The sequence below is a fragment of the Mugil cephalus genome, chromosome 8 (genome assembly GCF_022458985.1).
Source record: "Mugil cephalus isolate CIBA_MC_2020 chromosome 8, CIBA_Mcephalus_1.1, whole genome shotgun sequence".
NCBI lineage: Eukaryota > Metazoa > Chordata > Actinopteri > Mugiliformes > Mugilidae > Mugil > Mugil cephalus.
In genome coordinates, this window is record NC_061777.1 from 9,162,588 (window position 1) to 9,180,754 (window position 18,167).

General features: G+C 42.5%; 2 protein-coding genes across 15 annotated transcripts; one reads left to right on the forward strand and one right to left on the reverse strand.

Annotated features, from left to right (window-relative positions):
- The first annotated feature begins 1,979 nt into the window (after window positions 1-1,979).
- Window positions 1,980-6,684, forward strand: LOC125011946 (intracellular hyaluronan-binding protein 4-like). 3 transcript variants are annotated; one of them, XM_047591485.1, is made up of 9 exons: window positions 1,980-2,099; window positions 3,369-3,603; window positions 4,692-4,854; window positions 4,998-5,138; window positions 5,237-5,308; window positions 5,398-5,478; window positions 5,724-5,898; window positions 6,171-6,374; window positions 6,514-6,684. In XM_047591485.1, exons 1-9 carry the CDS (start codon window positions 2,076-2,078, stop codon window positions 6,577-6,579), a joined length of 1,161 nt encoding a protein of 386 aa, XP_047447441.1. In that variant the 5' UTR covers window positions 1,980-2,075; the 3' UTR covers window positions 6,580-6,684. The 3 variants fall into 3 exon arrangements, with proteins under 3 accessions (XP_047447441.1, XP_047447442.1, XP_047447443.1); XM_047591486.1 differs by having other exon boundaries at window positions 6,171-6,362; XM_047591487.1 differs by lacking the exon at window positions 1,980-2,099 and adding an exon at window positions 3,098-3,260.
- Window positions 6,685-6,784: 100 nt separating this feature from the next.
- cdc14b (cell division cycle 14B) lies at window positions 6,785-18,006 on the reverse strand. 12 transcript variants are annotated; one of them, XM_047591484.1, is made up of 16 exons: window positions 17,686-18,006; window positions 16,372-16,462; window positions 15,629-15,704; window positions 15,014-15,106; window positions 14,810-14,886; window positions 14,442-14,508; window positions 14,205-14,355; window positions 13,888-14,118; window positions 13,656-13,794; window positions 13,268-13,433; window positions 13,091-13,188; window positions 9,374-9,421; window positions 9,168-9,290; window positions 8,702-8,870; window positions 7,658-7,723; window positions 6,785-7,560 (listed from the first exon to the last, which is right to left on the reverse strand). In XM_047591484.1, the coding sequence occupies exons 1-15, from the start codon at window positions 17,792-17,794 to the stop codon at window positions 7,700-7,702; spliced, it is 1,662 nt and encodes a 553-aa protein (XP_047447440.1). In that variant the 5' UTR covers window positions 17,795-18,006; the 3' UTR covers window positions 6,785-7,560; window positions 7,658-7,699. The 12 variants fall into 12 exon arrangements, 10 of the variants coding, with proteins under 10 accessions (XP_047447440.1, XP_047447439.1, XP_047447431.1 ...); XM_047591483.1 differs by having other exon boundaries at window positions 9,168-9,293; window positions 17,686-18,005; XM_047591475.1 differs by lacking the exon at window positions 17,686-18,006 and adding an exon at window positions 16,621-17,111.
- Between the last annotated feature and the right edge of the window lie 161 nt (window positions 18,007-18,167).

Consider the following 18,167-nt stretch of genomic DNA (forward strand, 5'->3'; position numbering starts at 1 on the left):
GTCAACCCGTATCTTCAGTCACCTAAAAAAGAGAATCTAAATATATCCTACAGCTCTCTAGCGCACCTTTGACACAGTAAAAAAAGTAAAAAATAAACAAATAATAATAATAATAATAATAATAATAATAAAAAATACCGCTGTATGTCAGACTGGAAATTAGTCCGCCACTTTATTTTACGTTTTGAGAATTTAATGCGAATTCTGTGCACTTATCAGTCCAGCCTGACAAGTTAAACTGACACTTCCCGTTTAACCTGGTCCATAAACTTGTTGTACACTCTTGTAGAAATGTAAATTGAGAGAGCTACACGTTAGTCTTATAGTTTCTAATTTTTTTCACCACTAGATGACGCTAAAGTTAATTTATTCGACAAGTGAGAGGCAGCTCAGGTTTGCAACTTTGAACGACGGTAATTTCATTGCCAGAATACGTGGATACAATTACAATGGTTGTTTTTACACATTTCAGCTGATCATTTATCTCATATTGTCCTGTAACTGTGTAAATTTAGTTCAAGTTGTGCCAAAGTTGTCTCAGATAGTGCAAGCAGTGCATAAAGTGCATTAAAATATGACTATATTAATGGATTTCCCTAAGATTGTTGCATGACACATAAGGCTGTTTCAGGACTGCGTTAGTAGAAATATTGATTCATGTATGTGGTAAATACTGACTAATGTGGGATCGAATGGGGGGATTGGAGGATTTTTCTGTACAAAGAGTATATATATATCAAGTTAAATACAAATAGGAAGAAAATATCAGTAATCAGTTAAAACAAACATACATGTGGCAACATAGCCTGAGACAAAAATGACCTCACCTACCAAGGACTCCTCCACTGTGCGCAGGTTGCTATCAGCTGGGGTTTGATGTACACAACCACTTCTTCCATTTTGCAGCTGTCCTGTTCCCATTTGTCGGGTTGGGGAGATAACCTCAAATACATCAGCATTAAAACAGGTCAGCCAATATGACTGTGTCTCTTTTGTCTCCTAAGAGCGTGGTACGTGCATTAACAGCATGAGGAGGAAGCCATCTCTCCTTCTCATGAGATGTAGATGTGTCGTATTGGTTTTCCCAGTTCGGGTCGGTTCAGAGGAAGGAGCTGGGGTCATAGGCCGTTGGGAAGCAGACAGGAAGAGGACTGATTGCCTTTACGTCATCTGTCTTGGCTGATTAGTTCATATTTCATAGTCTACAAACCTCCTTTACTTAGGTAAGTTTGATCACTTCCACATTTCTTTTTGCCATAAATCTTTATATAACTCTGGCCAACTGAGGAGGAATCTGTCTGCAGAACTGTCTGACAGAGAGGGAGTGTTTCCTCAGTTTGAATCAAGTGAGCCAGCTGGGATCCTGTTAGGACTGCAGACTATTCCAGACGGGGTAAGGAGAGAGGTTACAAGGGAGCTACTCGAGAATAAACCATCACAAATCAAAGCACAGGAAGGATATACCACGGAGCCATATTCCTTTTCTTCAGCACTGCCACTGTAGTGAATAATAATAATAGCAATTATCAAAAACTGTGTACAAGTGCACCTTGAAGAATTGATGCTGTCTTGAAGGCAGAGGTTGGCCACACCAAACATTTGTTTGATTTAGATTTCTCTTCTGTTCATTCACTGCATTTATTAGATGGGTGTACCTGGGTCTCACTGGTTTCTGCCAGTTCTGAGCTGATGCCACTGCTGGACATCCTCCAGTTCCAAAGGGAAATAAGCTTGATGTGTTTTTCATCTGCTGCACTAAGTTTCCTTGGCCGACCACTGCGTCTACGTTCCTACAAAATCCCTGACTTTGTGCAAGTGTATTTATAAGGATTGATGCTGGTTTGAAGGCAAAGGGTAGTAACACCAAATATTGATATGACTTCGATTTTTCGAAGTCAAAAAAACAGGAAAAAAATATTTATATTTTTGAAAGCATTCTTAGTTTGCAGCATTTTTACCCACACTTGTAAAAAAAAAAACAGGATAAATTTAGGATGCATCTGGCACTTTAATAGAAAACTGGCACACCTCAGGTCTGTTGATAGATATTCACATTTCTGCAACTTTCCTAAGACATGAAGAGCCACTGTCAGCCACAGGTACCGTAAATTACAAGATAATATTAACATAAACAGCAATTCATCGGTCTGCTGTTGGTAAAATGAGCTTTGTGACTGAATTCATGGGCTAACGACTTAGCTTAGCTAGCTGAGACGAGCTAGCTAAGCTAACTGTTACGGAAACAAGGACGACACAGACCACTAAACTAGGCTGCCATTGAACTTTTAAATTGTATTAATTGAACTTATTTTAGCTGTATGATAGCACCAATTTAGCTTGGCTGTAAATATATATAACGTTATGTTTGTAAAACAGAAATAATTAATTAAGTCCTAACCGTTATGGCTAACTACCCCTCAGTTAAACTAACATTAAACTCGTTAGAAAGTTTAATGTAAAAAAAACATATATACATGTAAAAAAAAAATAATAATAATAATAATCTGATAATATTTAAAGTTCAGGGACATATTTGAGATATATTTTCACCTTTTAAGGTTTGCATTCTTTATTAAGCAGCAGCTACTTTGAAACGTAATGGCTAGGCTAACATTTCGAGGTTTAAATTAGCATTGACTTAGAAATTACTTGGTAACAGTAGCTTAGTTGCACATACAAGACAAAGTAAAAAGAAAGATAAAATGAGAATAAAATAGACATGGAATATAAGTATATATAGCTAAATATCCTCTAGTCAAACAAAAAAACAGAAAATAATGTAAGCAAAAAAAAAAAATATATATATATACATAATTATCTTATGAACAAATATACTAAAACAGGGAGCTAAACTAGTGTCCAAGGTGATGCTGTCATAAATTGACAGGTTTATCCTTTGAGTTTTTTATATTTAATTTTCAAATTTTCTTTTTACGTGATACATTTCCCCTTTCCTTCAGTCCCTATTGCCATTTTGAGTGGCACAATGTGACTAAGCAATAGCTTAATCCACCACCATCACCACCACCACCAGCAGGCTAGCAGCAGCTCTCTTTCACCATATCTGACAGGGTCCATGTGCCAAGCCTTTGCAATGAATATTGATTAGTGATGAGCACAGAGGCGTGGTGTCGCTGCTCTCCACACCTGCAAACATTTAAAAGTGGCGACAAACTGCAGTGTGCGTTTTGTTGGATGTTCACCGGGGCTTTAGGATATCACCCGCAGCTATTTTTCTCTTGTAGCTGTCGCGGAACACGGTGCTGTTTTGGTTTTTATGTCTTTGCTGTTTGTTAATTTTTAATATTGTGTGGAAGGAGCCAGCATTTTAACTTTTTATTTTTATTTTATTTTTTTATCACTCACAGGCTAAAATGTTGCCGGACGCATACGGGTGCGTTGTGGCAAACCGGTTCGGGGATCTCCTGGATGACGAAGCGGATCCTTTCGACCTGATCGGCGAGGTGCAAATGGAGAAGGAGAAAAAGAAGAAGAAGAAGGACGAGGAGGACAAGAAAGCCAAGCAGAAAAAACCTGGACAGAAGGAATCCCAGAAGGACAGGCGCGTCCGAGCCGGGTGTGATGGGCAAGACCCGTTTCCAGGTGAGATAAAAGCTTGTCTGCGTTACTACTGACGCGTTTCTAGCGGCTGCTGATATTTTCTAGACTCTCTACTCCAGCCAAGATTGACCCGTGTGTCTAGGCTTTGTCAGCTGCTAATGATGCAAAGTCAGCGAGGCTGCAGGGGCACATGTGCATGCTGTCAGTGTGGGGTTTCCGGGGCAGCTTTTGTTGCCCCGCTGTTCTGTGTGGGGTTTAACTGGATGCATATTACACTTCACTGGTTTTGTAGCGCACACACACACAAAACTGCATTTAAATCGATGGATGGCTTCACGAATGGCCCAACCTGCCTACCTCTTATATTCTGAAGCTGTCATCTTATCTTATCAGATTCTACATGTTTGCTTTAGTCAGATGTATGTGTCCATGACAGATGTTTGTTTATCTCGTTTCTCCTACTCGTCTTTCTCTTTTCTGTCTCCTCTGCCCAGTTGGCTTTAGGCAGATGAGTCCCTCCATATGAGCTGGGTTCTGCTAAAGGTTTCTTCCTGTTAAAACGGAGTTTTCCTTTCCTTGCCACCATCTTTGGATGTTTCAGGCTGGATTTTGTAAAGCATCTCGAGACAATTTGTTTTGTTATTGATGCTATATAAATAAAATTGAGTCTGGAAATAAAACAGAAACATTTTTATTTTTTTAGATTGAAAGTCAGCAACATTTGATAGTGTTGTGAGTGTTTATGATCTTATACCCAAGTATATAAAGATGCACTTTATGTTGACTGTTGATGTGATGTCTTTTTTATTGAGTTGCCTGGCCAAAAATACAAGTATGTGTTTGTATTTTGCAAAGAAACTGGCACAAACCTAAAATCTTAATCCTATAGGAAATTCTTGTGGTGGTTGATGCTAACAAAAACCTTTATAAAATATAAGATGTATGCAAAATGGATGTAATATTATGGTGTTAAAGCTAACTGAACCAGTGTCTGATGGACTAGTTGACGATGCACATGGTACCTGGTTTTAGCAGAATAGTGCACCAGGTATTGTACTACTTGTGAACAAATCACAGTGGTCTTTCAGATTGATATTGTCAAATGACACTACTTCACTTTGTGCACACAGTCCGTAAGCAGCAGCAGCCACAGCAGCAGCAGCATGCACGCTCTACATCAGTGACCGAGAGCAGAGAAGACAGAGAAGAGGCCCAGAGGGGCATGAAAAGACCTTCTGCTGTGCAGCGTAGGGTCGTCCGAGAGGAGAACCCGCCAGAGTTTTCTGTCCCCAAGTATGTATACCTTTATATATTTTTTTTTTCAGCACAAATGTACAGTAAATGTTGATGATGTAATGTCACTTGTCTATAACAACACTCCCACTGGTGAGGTTTGACATATATAGAGACTGAGTCTTGATCTCATTGGTTGCCAGGCCTTATTATGATGCAGACACGGAGTCCAGGGGCAGAGGTGGGTTCAGAGGTAGGAGAGGGTTAAGAGGTGGAGGATATACAAGAAACCAGGACAACTTCAACCTGAGGGGCAAAAGGGAATATGATCGACACAATGGAACGTAAGCCTTTTTTCTCCTGTAACCGTCTTAATAAAAAAACATAATATATACCGATGGTTATAATAAATCCTCAATCATTTAAAATATAATTGTTATAGAGGCATCTCTCCTGAGGAAAAGAGAGGAGGCAGAGGACCTTGGAACTGGGGCTGTGTTGACGAAGCTTCCAGGTACGTCACCCTTCATTAATATGGATATGAAAACTTTGTAACATTAGTACAACAGTGACGTGTTACTGTTTGTCTCTGTCTTTGTAAAGTGAATTGATGGAGGTCAAAACTGATACTCCAGTCAAATCTGAGGAGCCCCAAGGACCTGCAGAGGAAGAGGGTCTGAAGGGGTGAGTGATTTTAAATATTTAAGATGATATCAGAGCCAAATATGGTTCAGCTGAGACTGACAGTTCTCACGCAAAGAAGAATTGTGTTTCATCCATGAACTGAAAAGGGAATGAAATTCACTATACATTTAATGCATCTGAACAATATGCCAGTGAGAGGTGTTTTCTGCTGACTTTATTTCATCATCAGTAGGAAACGTAGAACGTGTTCTGACAGACATAGCTCTTACTATTATTAATTATAGAGAAGGAGATGAGGAGGATGCAGAGATGGTGGTCCAGGTTGCCGTGGAGATGACCCTGGATGAGTGGAAAGCCCTGCAGGAGACGAGTCGTCCCAAAGCAGAGTTCAACATCCGCAAAGGAGAGGAAAAGATTCCCTCCAAAGCCAAGGTCATCCACCAGTCAAAGCGTGTGGAGGTGAGAATGGAAAGAACATGATCCAGGTTGTTGGTGAGTGGAGCCCAGGTTGGAGATTTCTTCTGGCTGTATTATGTGGTACTGCCAAGAAGAACAGTGTAAAACGTAATGCAAGGAAAAGCATCGGGATGGGTTGTGAAAGTGATTAAGCAGTATCACTTGCCCTACACAAACTGCCACTAAGATACCTGGAAAAAAGTTATGATTTCAATTGTCCAAGTATGTTTTGGGCTCTGTATTATACTTTCTTAGCACTTGCTTCTCATGATCAGACAATCAAGGGAACCATGGAGGATATAGAGGACGAAGGGAACTTCCTTCGCAAGTCTGTGAATGATATCACCTCCCTCTTGGACATCAACTTTGGGAGCCTTGGACGTCCCAATCGTGGTGGCCGAGGAAGGGGAGCCCGAGGTGGCCAAGGTACTCGCCCCGAGAGAGTCGTCAAACCCATGCTGGAGAGGGTATGTTCTCAGGTGATACAAGGAGATTAATTGATGTCTTTATGAAATGGATCCACCATTTGAGATTTTGTTGTCGCAATTTGGTAAAACCGTGTACAAGAAAACTACTAAACACAATTGCAAACCAGGATTCATTTTGTTGTCCTGCTAGGATGATGTCCTGGCACCTAACATAGATGACCCGGAAGACTTCCCTGCACTGTCGGGTGGACGATAAATTCACTCCCCATTCACCTCCTGCTACAAAATGTGCCAAGTCATGTTTCTGCTGCTCTTGAGGTTTTGGTGCATCACTGTTCAAATAAACGCTTTTGCAAGTTTAGATTTTTGTTCGTTTTGAAGGCAACACTGAGACTATTACAAATGAAACCAATCATTTGGATGTCTGCATTAAGGGCATCATAAGAACACAGGACAAGGACTCGCTTATCGGGGAGTACATTTATTTAAAAAGATATGCGTCAAGCAAATGTCTTTAGAGGATTATGAACACGAGGCCCCATTAGGACCATAGAATGATTCTAACGGAGTACAAAATATTTACAAAATACAAACTGAGTATATCAAATGTTATATTTACAATCTTGAAATACAGGAGCTGAAAGCATGACAAATACAGTAAATGAGAAGCCAGACACCGAGAGTGGAGGGATACATGTGCACGGTACTATATGTTGTGAAGGATTCTTCCCCATAGACTCATTCGACTACATTCCAGGAAAAACCTGCCCTCGTGCCTTTCAGAGAGCAGAGGCCAAGAGCAGGTTTATATTCCAAACTTCTTTCCAGGCCCATCAACAAATCTAGCCGTGAATCCTTTCATCTTACAAACCAGAATATTTGCTGCACAGTGCTCAATCGGAGGGAGTTTCTTTGATTCTGACATTCACATGCCGGTCTGATGCTTGCTACTGCATGCTTCGATAAGTAGGAACAACCAGGCAATGAATAAAACTGTTACATGATGCAGATATTTAAAAAATATATAAAAACCAAAGTGCCTTGCGGGTAAAATAACTTGTAATCAAATCTAATTATTTCTGTGCCACGTCACATTGGCTAAAGTTTGTTCTAACCTCCCTCAAAACTTAAAGACTACTGAAAGACGAGTACAAGCTGTATTGAAGTGGGATATCCTCAGTTTCCAGATCCACAGGCTCACCGAAGCAGAGGAGCTCTAGCTTTGGGTATGGAGTGACTGAAAAAAGAAATAAAAGCATTAACGGAAATTATTGTCTGCTCTTTACTCCATTTAGTAAACAGTAAATGTAAGAAAGAAAAATAGAGACAGATACCATAGCCTGGAAAGTCTAACAGATTGCAAAGAGCTGCGAGCTTTACGCCTTCTGGAGACTGTGCGCCTGTTGCATGACAGAAATGTGAAAGGGAAGGGAGGTGAATATTGCAGATTAGCACCGGTAAAAGATGCAGACGCTTTAGAGCGGTGGCAACGGACCGAAAAGGCAGATCACATGGTGAGCAGCAGAGTCCAGAGAAGCTATAGCCAGTCACAGTCTGAAATATACACTGTTCTTAAGAGAACATGCAAGGAAAAGATACTGGAGGAAGCAGCGGAGTTTAATGGCATCCTGACAGTGGTACATTTACTACGTTAGTCAGGCTATACTTCATGTTAGTACAACATCTGACTAAAGAGCGTAGGCTGGGCTGCACCATCAGCACTGAATTATTTTTTTTTATGGCAGACAATAAAGATAACCTGATTGAAATAAAATCAAATTAATACAACTGACTACGCATCAGGGTTAAACCAATATGGTTAAGATTTTATAGTAGATAAACATTTTATTGGGTTGTCCTGATTTGAAAAGTAATTTATTGTATGAAAGCAGTTGTTTATTAAAGAGAAGGATTTCAGACCTCAGCTGATACAGCTCTGAGATCTAAACCAAATGTTTAGTCAAGGGAAAAAAAAAAAAAAAATGTCGACCGTCTGAAAAGAAATTGTGGACAAACCAGTTGTGTTTTATTAAGTTGCTGATGCAGCCCAGCCTAAGCACATTAAGTGTCTATGCCAGAACCACCATCTTGAACGTTAAAAGGAGAAAGAGAGAGTGTGTGATGAGCCTCTGGGGTTTGGCTGGATTTACACAAGCACCGAGGATCCAATTTTCCCTTTTTTGCTCTACAGATCAACCAAAGGCTGCCAAAATCAGAAAGAGTTTGTTTTTTCAATTTTAGCTCTTTCCAGTTCGGGTAGCACAGCAGAGATCTTTAAAAAAAAAAAAAAAAAAAAAAGGCCCTAACCAAAAGATTTTGTGTGCAAATGCAGCCCAAGTCTCCAACATGGCTTTCTGAGTGTGTCTGAGGGAGCTTGCCTGCAGGTGGACCTGTGCCATGTTTAAGTTGATGAGAGTGCCTGTGTTGGGTGTGACACTGGCCGTGTCTCTATGGCTGCCACACGGCTCACAACACATTGGGTCTCTGTCGCCAGCGGCGACGTGCAAGTTGCCTAGGGACCTGACCAGTCTGGTGTGGCACAGGGAGCTGGCAGAGAGAAGGGGAAGCTGTTAATTTACTCCATGAATGGCTATAGCCTCTTGGTTGCTTTTCAGCTGTGTGTGTGTGTGTGTGTGTGTCAATGCCACATAAACACATCAAAACGCATGTTGTCATCAATGTATCCACACGACCCCGCTCTCAATTATGCAGCAAATATTACGTACATTCAAGCTTCTTACTAAGCTTTCAACAATAAAACAAGAGCTTGTGACGTCTGTCCGGGTGTGTAACATTTTACCCTTTTGGTTTTCTCTCCTATTCTTTTAAAATCTGGCTACTGACCTTCCTCTTACGCCGTTGGCCGGCAGTGAGGTCCTGGTCCTCTTCCTGCCGTCCGAGTGGTCAGACAGAGCCAAAGGGCTGACGCCGGTCTTGCAGCCCTGAACGCTGGCCTGCAAGATGACCCTGCTGCAGAGGAAGCGAATGTCATTCATTAGCCGGGGCATGTTTTATGTCTGCGCGTAGAGCTGCAGCGCTGCGCACGTTACCTCAGGGACTGAGATGACGACCGGGTGTGTATCTTATTCTCCTCTTGCCTGTGAAAACAAAGCAACGTGTCGGTAACGCAAATCTGAAAGTTTGCCACTGACACACACGACAAGACTGGAGGCAGAAGAGGAAAAGGTTGCATGAAGATGGGCAAGAGGATTTTTTCCAATATATTAATAGCTTTAGTTTTAGTGTACAGATCTTTATAGCATTCAACAGCCAGGTAGGATTAGTAAAAAGCCAAGTACCAGAAGAAGCCACGTGGTGGTGCTAAGCAACTTCAAGGGACTTTTATTTTCCAGTTTTGATCAAGATGGCTTAACTGTCTGCCAAGGTTACATTCTGGCACTCCAGTCCACACAGTAATCAGTAGTGTGAAGCGTGATGTTTGAAAAAAAAAATGATGGGAATGACACAAAATAATTATGTATAGAAAACGATGAGAAGGACATGGCAGGAGCCTCTGATGTTTAAGATCTTTAAAGAAAAAAAATAAAAAAATAAAAGGGCTCTGCTCATCAGCTTTATGTTTACTGCATTTACAGAAAGAACAAAGTGACAGGAGGATGATTTTGAACAGATTTCTGATTGGGAATTGGGGAATTGAAAAGAGACCAGGGTCTCACTTACAGCATTCTCAGTTAGAGCTCCAGGAGGGGGGGGCAGGGCGGGTTTTGGGGGGGCTGACGGGCGGCAGAACTCATAGAAATCCTAACCCGTCTATACAGAAATGCAGGATGGAAGAAGGGAAGCCATACACAATCCACCACAGGGCAAGGCTACACAGGGAGGAGAGCAGCATGGCTACCAGCCATCTGAAAGGAGGACAAATCCAACAACAAGAGCAAACGGAACAAAAAAAAAAAAAAAAAAAAAAGGGATATAAAGGAAGGAGAGACAAGAGACGTCTGGGCGGGACACAAAGCCTCTGATGTTCTGCTTTTCCACCGGGACTGGATTAGATGAAACACCTTTCATAGAGCCTTGTATCGAGCAGTGACAGACGTCAAGTTTTTAATTCTTTACGTGATCTGATGCGTCAGCAATCTGCCTCGTGCTCAATGTAGAGAGATGTAGCAGAATTTGAAACATCTATGATACAGAAATTTATGCTGAGATGTTAGTATGATGCAGGGCCGGCTATTTAGAGTCAGCAAAAAATAAATAAAAAATTATGTAATCGTTAGTTCTGAATGAATTATCTATTGTCAGATTCTGCTTCAGAAGGACCTGACGGAGCGCACAAAGCTCAGATGATAAATGTACACTGATCCAGTCACAAAAGCCATGGAAAAAAACAACAACGGGCAATTGACAATGATCCCGGCCCAACAATAATTATATGTTAGACACAAAAACACAGATTGAACAGAGGCATGTGCAGGCGTGCATGTCCAGGGGCTTTCATGCCTGTTGCCATGCATGAAAAGCCAGAGAGGATGGAGAAAAGTTTTGATAACTGTTTTTTTCCCTAATCACCCCTAGGACTCGACATGCACTCCAGTGTTGCATAATAAAATAAACAGCGGAGCCAGATGGTGAAGTTCAGCTGGATATAAGACGTTTGTGTAGAAACGCACACACCGATAGAGCATACGGCCTGAAGTGCAAGCGAATCTTTCTCCTGCCTCGACTCCCTCCTGATTAAAAACCCCCTTTTCGTCTCGTAACTACCTAGAATGTCACACGTGATGTTTTGTAATCCTTTAAATCAGAATGAACAACAATATATCCCAAAGCTGCAAATTAAACTCGTAGAACACCTCAGTCACAGATCAATTTGATACCAAAGACCTACTAATAAATAATAAAAATCACCTATAGCTAAAGTGGTTGTTAGCTGCTTTATCAAAGACATGCTCAGTGCAGAGGAGAATGAGGCCACGGTTTCCCCTACTAGCACATTTTTCCTTGAGAAGTGCAAAGTCAGTAGTGTAAGCCAAGCACTAAAATATTTAATTCAACTAATCCAGCTCTGATCAAAAAGCTGCGATTAGTTGAATAATTGGTGCTGTTGTTAACCGGTACAGTGGGTTTCAGCTCGAGAGGTTTATCTTCACTCAGAGGATATCTGGGGTACGCCCCGATATCAAAGCAGCACAGCTCAGTGTGTCTATGAGGCAGACAATGAAAGGCGTGTAAATGTAATGCATCCACTAAGTGCATATCCACTTCACACCATAGTCATCCAAAGAAAATAAAAATTAAAAAAAAGAAAAAGGGAAAAAGAACAACTTCAAGTCAGCCATACCATTCACTGGCATAGCAACCGTCTCTACAGGAAGAGGATGTCAGCTAAAAAAGGAAGTGACGTGCACTTACCTCCATCATACAAAACCTCACTTCCTCTCTCTGCTTTTCCTCTCCCCCACTCTCTCTTTGCCTCTTTCTCTTTCTGCTTCTATCTTTTGAACGGCAGGCAACACATCGGCCACACCGTGCCCATGAGGCTGCAGCAGAACGCTACCACCTGCCTGACATGGGACAACAGAAACAAGCCAAAGCCGCATGGGTACATTGGCGGAGGCCGGTCAACCATCCTGAGCCATGCTGACACGCTACCAGAGCTTGATTGACTCATAAGAGGAGGACTTTAGGAAGAGAAACGTGGAAGCAAATAAAAATACTTGACATTCTTCCTGATTGGTAGAGTGTTAGCATTAGCATTTTAGCAGCTTCCATAGAGCCTGCTGTATCGCACACACAAAACGGAAACAAAATTATGTCAACGGGTCACAGTATTTTTTTTTTTTTTGCTGGCAACCACATTTAATTGTAGTTTTGTCTGAAGAATGTTTCTCATACGTTTTGACATTTCCAAGATCAGCCAATCTGAGAATCATTAACAACTGTCAAGTTCACACACATCTAAGTTTAACCACTGAATTATATACTCTCACATCAGGTGTGCAGCATCGTTCCCAGCCACCGAACGTCTTCGCCTTCGCTGCCCCGTGGCTTGAGATCACTCGAGATTCAGGGTGCGACCTCTTGCCTTCGTTCAAAGTCCTGAGCTGTGTCAACACTCTAGCTGCTTGAATTCCCTACTGCAACGCAAGAAACGTTTCCCACCAACTAAACGCCAAAAAGCCAAATTCCCTCAACTTGGATGCTGTGACATGAGAACGGATTTGGTTCAGGAATGTTTTCCCCTTGATCTCAGATTCATTTTTAAGATGAAAAGACGCTGATGATCAATCCTGCAGGAAAACAACCTCAAACATTATAGCTGAAACATGCCGCTGTGCCTTTCTACATGCAGCCCTCAAAAGTTTTCTTCTTTATTTCAAATAACTAAATCCAGCCCAAACATTGACTCAGCAGCAGATGACTGTATCACACACCTACATCTGAAGGTGGCATTTCATTCAAATAACCAAAAGAAAAATAGATGCATATTCCCTCGCTCCTTATTTCATATATTAATAAAATTAGGATAAATTCGATGATGTGGATAAAGGTTAGCAGCTCTAACAGGTTAGTCCTGTCTGACTATTAAGGATACACACCAAGAGGGGGCTCACAGAATGAAATGAGAAACTTAACAAAAATATACAATGCGGACCCTGGTTATTTGTTACTTATTATTTGAAAAACGCCTCCGTACATGTGTAATGATCCGAGCGGCTCACGAGAAGAGGAACCCACTCGTCTGACAGCTGTACAACACAGTGGTGTGATGCATGATGGGGCTTGCAGACCCCCTGGATACTTACGATAATGAGCCTGAAGACGATCGGGCCTGCCTCTTGCTCTTCAGAGCGCGTAGTTTATCACCCTGCGTGAGGCCGTTTCTCTCCTCTTCATCATTGTACTGTGAAATGGGGAAACAGCAGTGAACACAAAGCGCTCGTTTCCTCGGGGTGCGACTTGGCGGGCCACTTCAAACCCACCAGATCCATGTCTTCTTTCTTGGATGCCCTGTTTTTGTTGCTCCCGTTGATGGTTATGTCATCCACTCCAGACAGGATCCTGGTCACAGCCGTCTTTCCGTTCTCCCGTTCGTTTAGCATCTTCTCCCGGAAAACATCTCCCTCTGCCCACAGACTATTCTGCTTCCTGAAATTTGAGCAAACCACAAAGTAAACTCACTATCAAGTTTGGTTTAATATTCAACAATACAGTCAAACCTGATCAAACCACGCCCACACAGACCTGCTTAGACATATCTGTGACAGCCTGCAGAACATAACTGTAGTTGGCGCTTGTTTAATTTGAGATCTTTTAACAGGACAGTGAAATCTGTGACATTTTAAAAATCCTGCTTCAGCCAACACCTACTCTTCGACAAAGTTCTGCTGAGGACCGATGATGGACCCTGGTCGGCAGATCCGTATCCATGCAATAGCCTCTGCTGCAGTGAGCCGGTAATGCTTCATCATGTAGCAGCCAATCAGAGTACCCGTCCTCCCCAGACCAGCTAAAACCAAACCAAAGTAACAGGAGATTAGCATATGCATTTAACAGTATACTAATCGGAGCCTATACAGTCACAAGCTTGGGGATATCTCACCTTTGCAGTGGACAGCGATGGCCCCTTCCGCATTCTCACAGATGTTGAGGAACTTCCTGACAATGGAGTCATTCGGCGTACTCCCGTCCACGAAGAACAGGTCATGATGTTCAAAGCCGGAGTCCGTAAACCGCCGAGCGTCATACATCTTCTTGTTGAGTCTGACGACGGTGGTGATGTTGTGTTTCCTGAAGTATGGGATGTAGGCCTCAGGAGCATGCAGAGGGTACCCTTAAGCAACAGGAAACCAGTCTGGTGAGTTCGGGGGGCGTTGTTAAAATGAGGTACAGCCAACTCCTTTAATGTACTTCGCTTACCATTCTCGATTTTGCTCTTCGGATGAGGCCCGCTGAATGCAAGGAACTTTCCTGGAATGATCCAGTTTAAGTCTCCGTTTTCCGCTCTCTCGTAGTGCTCGTACTCCTCCACATCGAAGTTGGAGAAGTCGAGCCAGCCGTACTGCAGGGCCTAACGGACGGTTGAAAGGGAAATAATGTCATTAGGAGCCCGGCAAGACAAGACAGAAAAATAAATCAGGCATTTAAAAGGCATACTTTGTGAACGCCGCGGAGGCAGTCGAGGATGTTCAGATTGTACATGCAGGTTCCAAACGAAGCATCTCTGTAAAACAAAAACAAATTCACGGTCTTTATGTGCAATGTGTACTCTGGATGTATCCTTAACTCCTCTGAAAACAGCAACAACGCTGGATTTTGTAACAGTTTCCTCCAAGAACGTTAAACAAAACCAGTAAAGAAAATGCCACCAACTGAGGCTACATTCTACTTCATCAGAAATCAGTAAGATGCATTTACCAGCATGCATCTGACTTCATCAGAAATCAGTAACGCTTCACAGCAGCTGGCACAGTTCGTCTGTGCCAAAATAAAATGCTGCACAGACTGTGTTGGCGGACTGTTACCTGAATGGTATATATGTTGAATTCCTTGACACCAGCAGACTGTAGGCGTCCTCTGGCGTCATATTTAGATGCATGACCTTTACAAAAATACAACAAAAAAGAAAGAAGCAGAAGCATCCAATCAGCTCATCTCGTATTACAGGCAGTTTCAATTTCATTCCAACAATCAGTCCACAAGCTGTACGTAAGACACAAGCTACTTACTGCATATGAGCCTATTAAATAGGCAGCATTGGCTTGTTTCTTCTGATCGCCACAGGTATAGAATATGATCTTCTTCCTCGAGAGTGTAATGGACTGTGCAAAAACATTAAGAACAGTGTGAATTTGTATGTGATTACTACAGTTTTATGAGTGTTTTCTTAATTTGAAAAGCTGCAGTGATGAGACAGCCGACATTGCTAAATGAAAATGTAACTTCCCAAATAAAATAAACAAAAGTTTCTCTTAGGGATGCCTTCCAGAGATTATGTAAGCTAGACTGGCGTTATTGCAAAAATGCACATAGGTGGAGGAGTGAACACTAAGCTAAGGTCGAGGCTAAATTATCACCATATAGGACAATTAACATCTGCGTGTACATTCATTGGCTGCCCAAATCAATACCCATGGGGCTCTAGAGATCAGGCAACATACAAACTGCCCCGACAAAGAAGAGAAGGGGCATAAATTAAGCAGCAAAACAGTCAACTTGCTTGCAAACAAACAAACAAATTTTACTTTTCCCGTCTACCGCTGGTATAAATAGATATTGACCTGACATTTTCTCCCCCATTCTCCCTTCCAGGAAGTGTAATTAGGAGAGACGGTTCACTTTACCTTGAGCTTCTTCGTCAGCTTGCAACAGAAGCGATAAAACATGGCCAGGTTAAGGGGACCAAAGTCCGCATAGAAGCTGAGAGAGGGAGAAACAAAGAAAGGAGAAAAAAAAAGAAAAGAAAAGAAAAAATGAGTGTGTCAGAGTGGCTATTTATGCAACCAGCTATGTCTCTGGGGAACTTTCACTAGATAGAATCGGCTACCTACCGACACAGTGAAATCACTGACAGGGTAAAGACTATATTTGGAAACAGCTTGTGCCAGAGTGGGTCAATCGGAACAGGACAAAAAAAAAAAAAAAAAAAGGATGCAAAGATGTTTTTTGTACCACTGGCACAAAAAAGGTCAATGTTGTCCTCTCCTGTGGCCTGTTCAATAGCAACCCACTGAAACAACCCTGGACTCCTGCAGGCTCTAAAACTGCTAATGCAAGTGTGGAAAAAGTGCCTTTGTTCGTTTAAATTATCAATCAGGAAGCAACTTCCTTCTTGTAGGAGAAATAAAATCCATTCCACATAAAGCACTGCACCACAAGATTATTGAGGAACTGAACTCCTGCAGGGAAAGCTAAAATTAGCCTAGACACATTAAAATAAAAAAAATAAAAAAACTACTTGTGCATAGGAAATGCACGATGCAATGATACCTTAAGGTGTGGACAGTGTAGGGTAATTTAAATAGTATTTTATTGCACTTGGAATGCGTGGAAGGGCAAGAGGGCAAAGTTCAAAAAACCAACTCACTTCTCATAGGCCAGCTCCTCGTCTATGCAGAAACAGTGTCGCTCGGTCGTGCTCTTGATCTTTTGCTGAAGTATGGCAAAATAGAGTTGATCTGGGAGGAAAGAGACATGGGGAGGAGGGGCGGAAAGGGGAACAAAATAAAGAAGCAGTTACTTCAATTTGTACCCTCGGCTCCCATTCCCACACAAACCAAACCCCTCCTCTTTTTCGTCAACAAATGCTCATTTTAAGTATTTCCTGCAAACTCACCTTTGATGAACTCAATACACCTTTGCGACACATCGTCCGCGGCCGTCTTGCTAACACTTTTAAACATGATTTTTCTTCTTCTTCTTTTTTTTTTTTTTTTTGCAAAGAAACGTGCGACGCGAGATTTCTTCACGAGGATTTGCACATGCCAAGGAGGAAAAACAAAGTGCGCGAATGCGGCTGGAGGTTTAAAAGACGAGTTAAAAGCGGTTACCTTAAAAACATAGCGCTGTGAGGAAAGAAAAACAATAATAACAGAACACTTCTTGAGCTTGACTTTTCTTTTCAAAGAGCGGAAAGTCACCAGCCGAGTGGGTAGGGAAAGGAGGGTTTCGTGTGCAAGTGCGCACTCTGCTAAAAAATGATCCCCGCTTGGCTCCTCCCCCGAGGTGCTCCGCGGCCGCGCCATTGGCCGAGAGAGACTCATCGCGCTACGCAATTGGAGGAACCGCCTGTCAGTCACGCTCTGCCCCGCCCATTTCAGTTTAAAGTTCTCGACTTGAGCCACTTGATAGGCCCCGGGATCTTTGCCCAAGCGGTTGCTAGGACGATCCGTCAGCCAATCAGATTTGTAATTTCCACTTCGACGATCCTCCCCTCTATCATACTTGAGCCTCATCGATGTTACAAAGAATCCAGGAAACGACAACAAATATGCAAAAGTCAACATCACATCGCACTGACAGTGGTTTGGACATGACATTTATGACACTGATGCGTCACACAATTATTCAATAGACATATATAAATCATAAAAAATAACAGTGGTGCAGCCAGGCATACGTTCTTGTGAATTTCCTTCAATTTAAATAAGCACTAAGTATACTATAGTGCAAAACAACTGCAGTATGCATTTTTGACGCAAACCAAGTGCATTTGCGATAAAGGGACAGGCGGTGTCGCCATAGTGGGACAAAAAGCTGAACAAATCAAAGACTTCCACACGCCCCTGGTCATTTAAAAAGGCATACGTGTGCGTGCGCGGTTGGCGGCGCGCGTCTCCACATTATGTGCCAACTGGGCTGAAAGTTGACGGGGTTCAGACCGCGGACCCTCTACTCTTACCTGTTATCTCAATGGAAACATCAGAGTTTGGCTCCGCCTCCGAGCTGCTGGGAGCTGCACAGCGCTTTTTCCTCGACTCGGATCGTCTCCTCTCGCTCTTGCGCTTCATTTTCCCTTCAGGGCTGCACAGCGGACATTCCTGAAGAGCTGCAGCCACAGACCTCCGCGCTCCTTCGCGGTGCGGCGGCTCGTTCCCGTTTGTCAATATGGCATGTCTTTCCCCCGGTGATCGGCGTGTGCAGGGCTATATGTGTCAGCCGAGGTACAGTCGCCTGCTCCAGCCTCTCTTCAGTGGTGGTGGTGGTGGTGTTGGTGGTGACGTCTGTGAGCAGGGGCAGGTTTCTGCTTTCTGAATCCCCTGCAAGTGACGTATCAGGATTAGATGTCCAGTGCCCACCCTTCACTGTTCAGTCGCTGCAGCTGGATAGACTGGCCTGTAGGCAAAGGTGCTGAACAGTTGCCATTTGGATACAACCACACTT

Coding starts and splice junctions, on each gene's coding strand:
- cdc14b (XM_047591474.1), bottom strand. CDS start 17,047: ATGAGTCTCTCTCGGCCAATGGCGCGGCCGCGGAGCACCTCGGGGGAG. Junction 16,463..16,620: donor GTGTATTGAGTTCATCAAAG/GTGAGTTTGCAG, acceptor CTTTCCTCCCAG/ATCAACTCTATTTTGCCATA. Junction 14,509..14,809: donor TCAACATATATACCATTCAG/GTAACAGTCCGC, acceptor TTTGTTTTACAG/AGATGCTTCGTTTGGAACCT.
- LOC125011946 (XM_047591485.1), top strand. CDS start 2,076: ATGAAGAGCCACTGTCAGCCACAG. Junction 5,309..5,397: donor TGTGTTGACGAAGCTTCCAG/GTACGTCACCCT, acceptor GTCTTTGTAAAG/TGAATTGATGGAGGTCAAAA. Junction 6,375..6,513: donor TGGAGAGGGTATGTTCTCAG/GTGATACAAGGA, acceptor TTGTCCTGCTAG/GATGATGTCCTGGCACCTAA.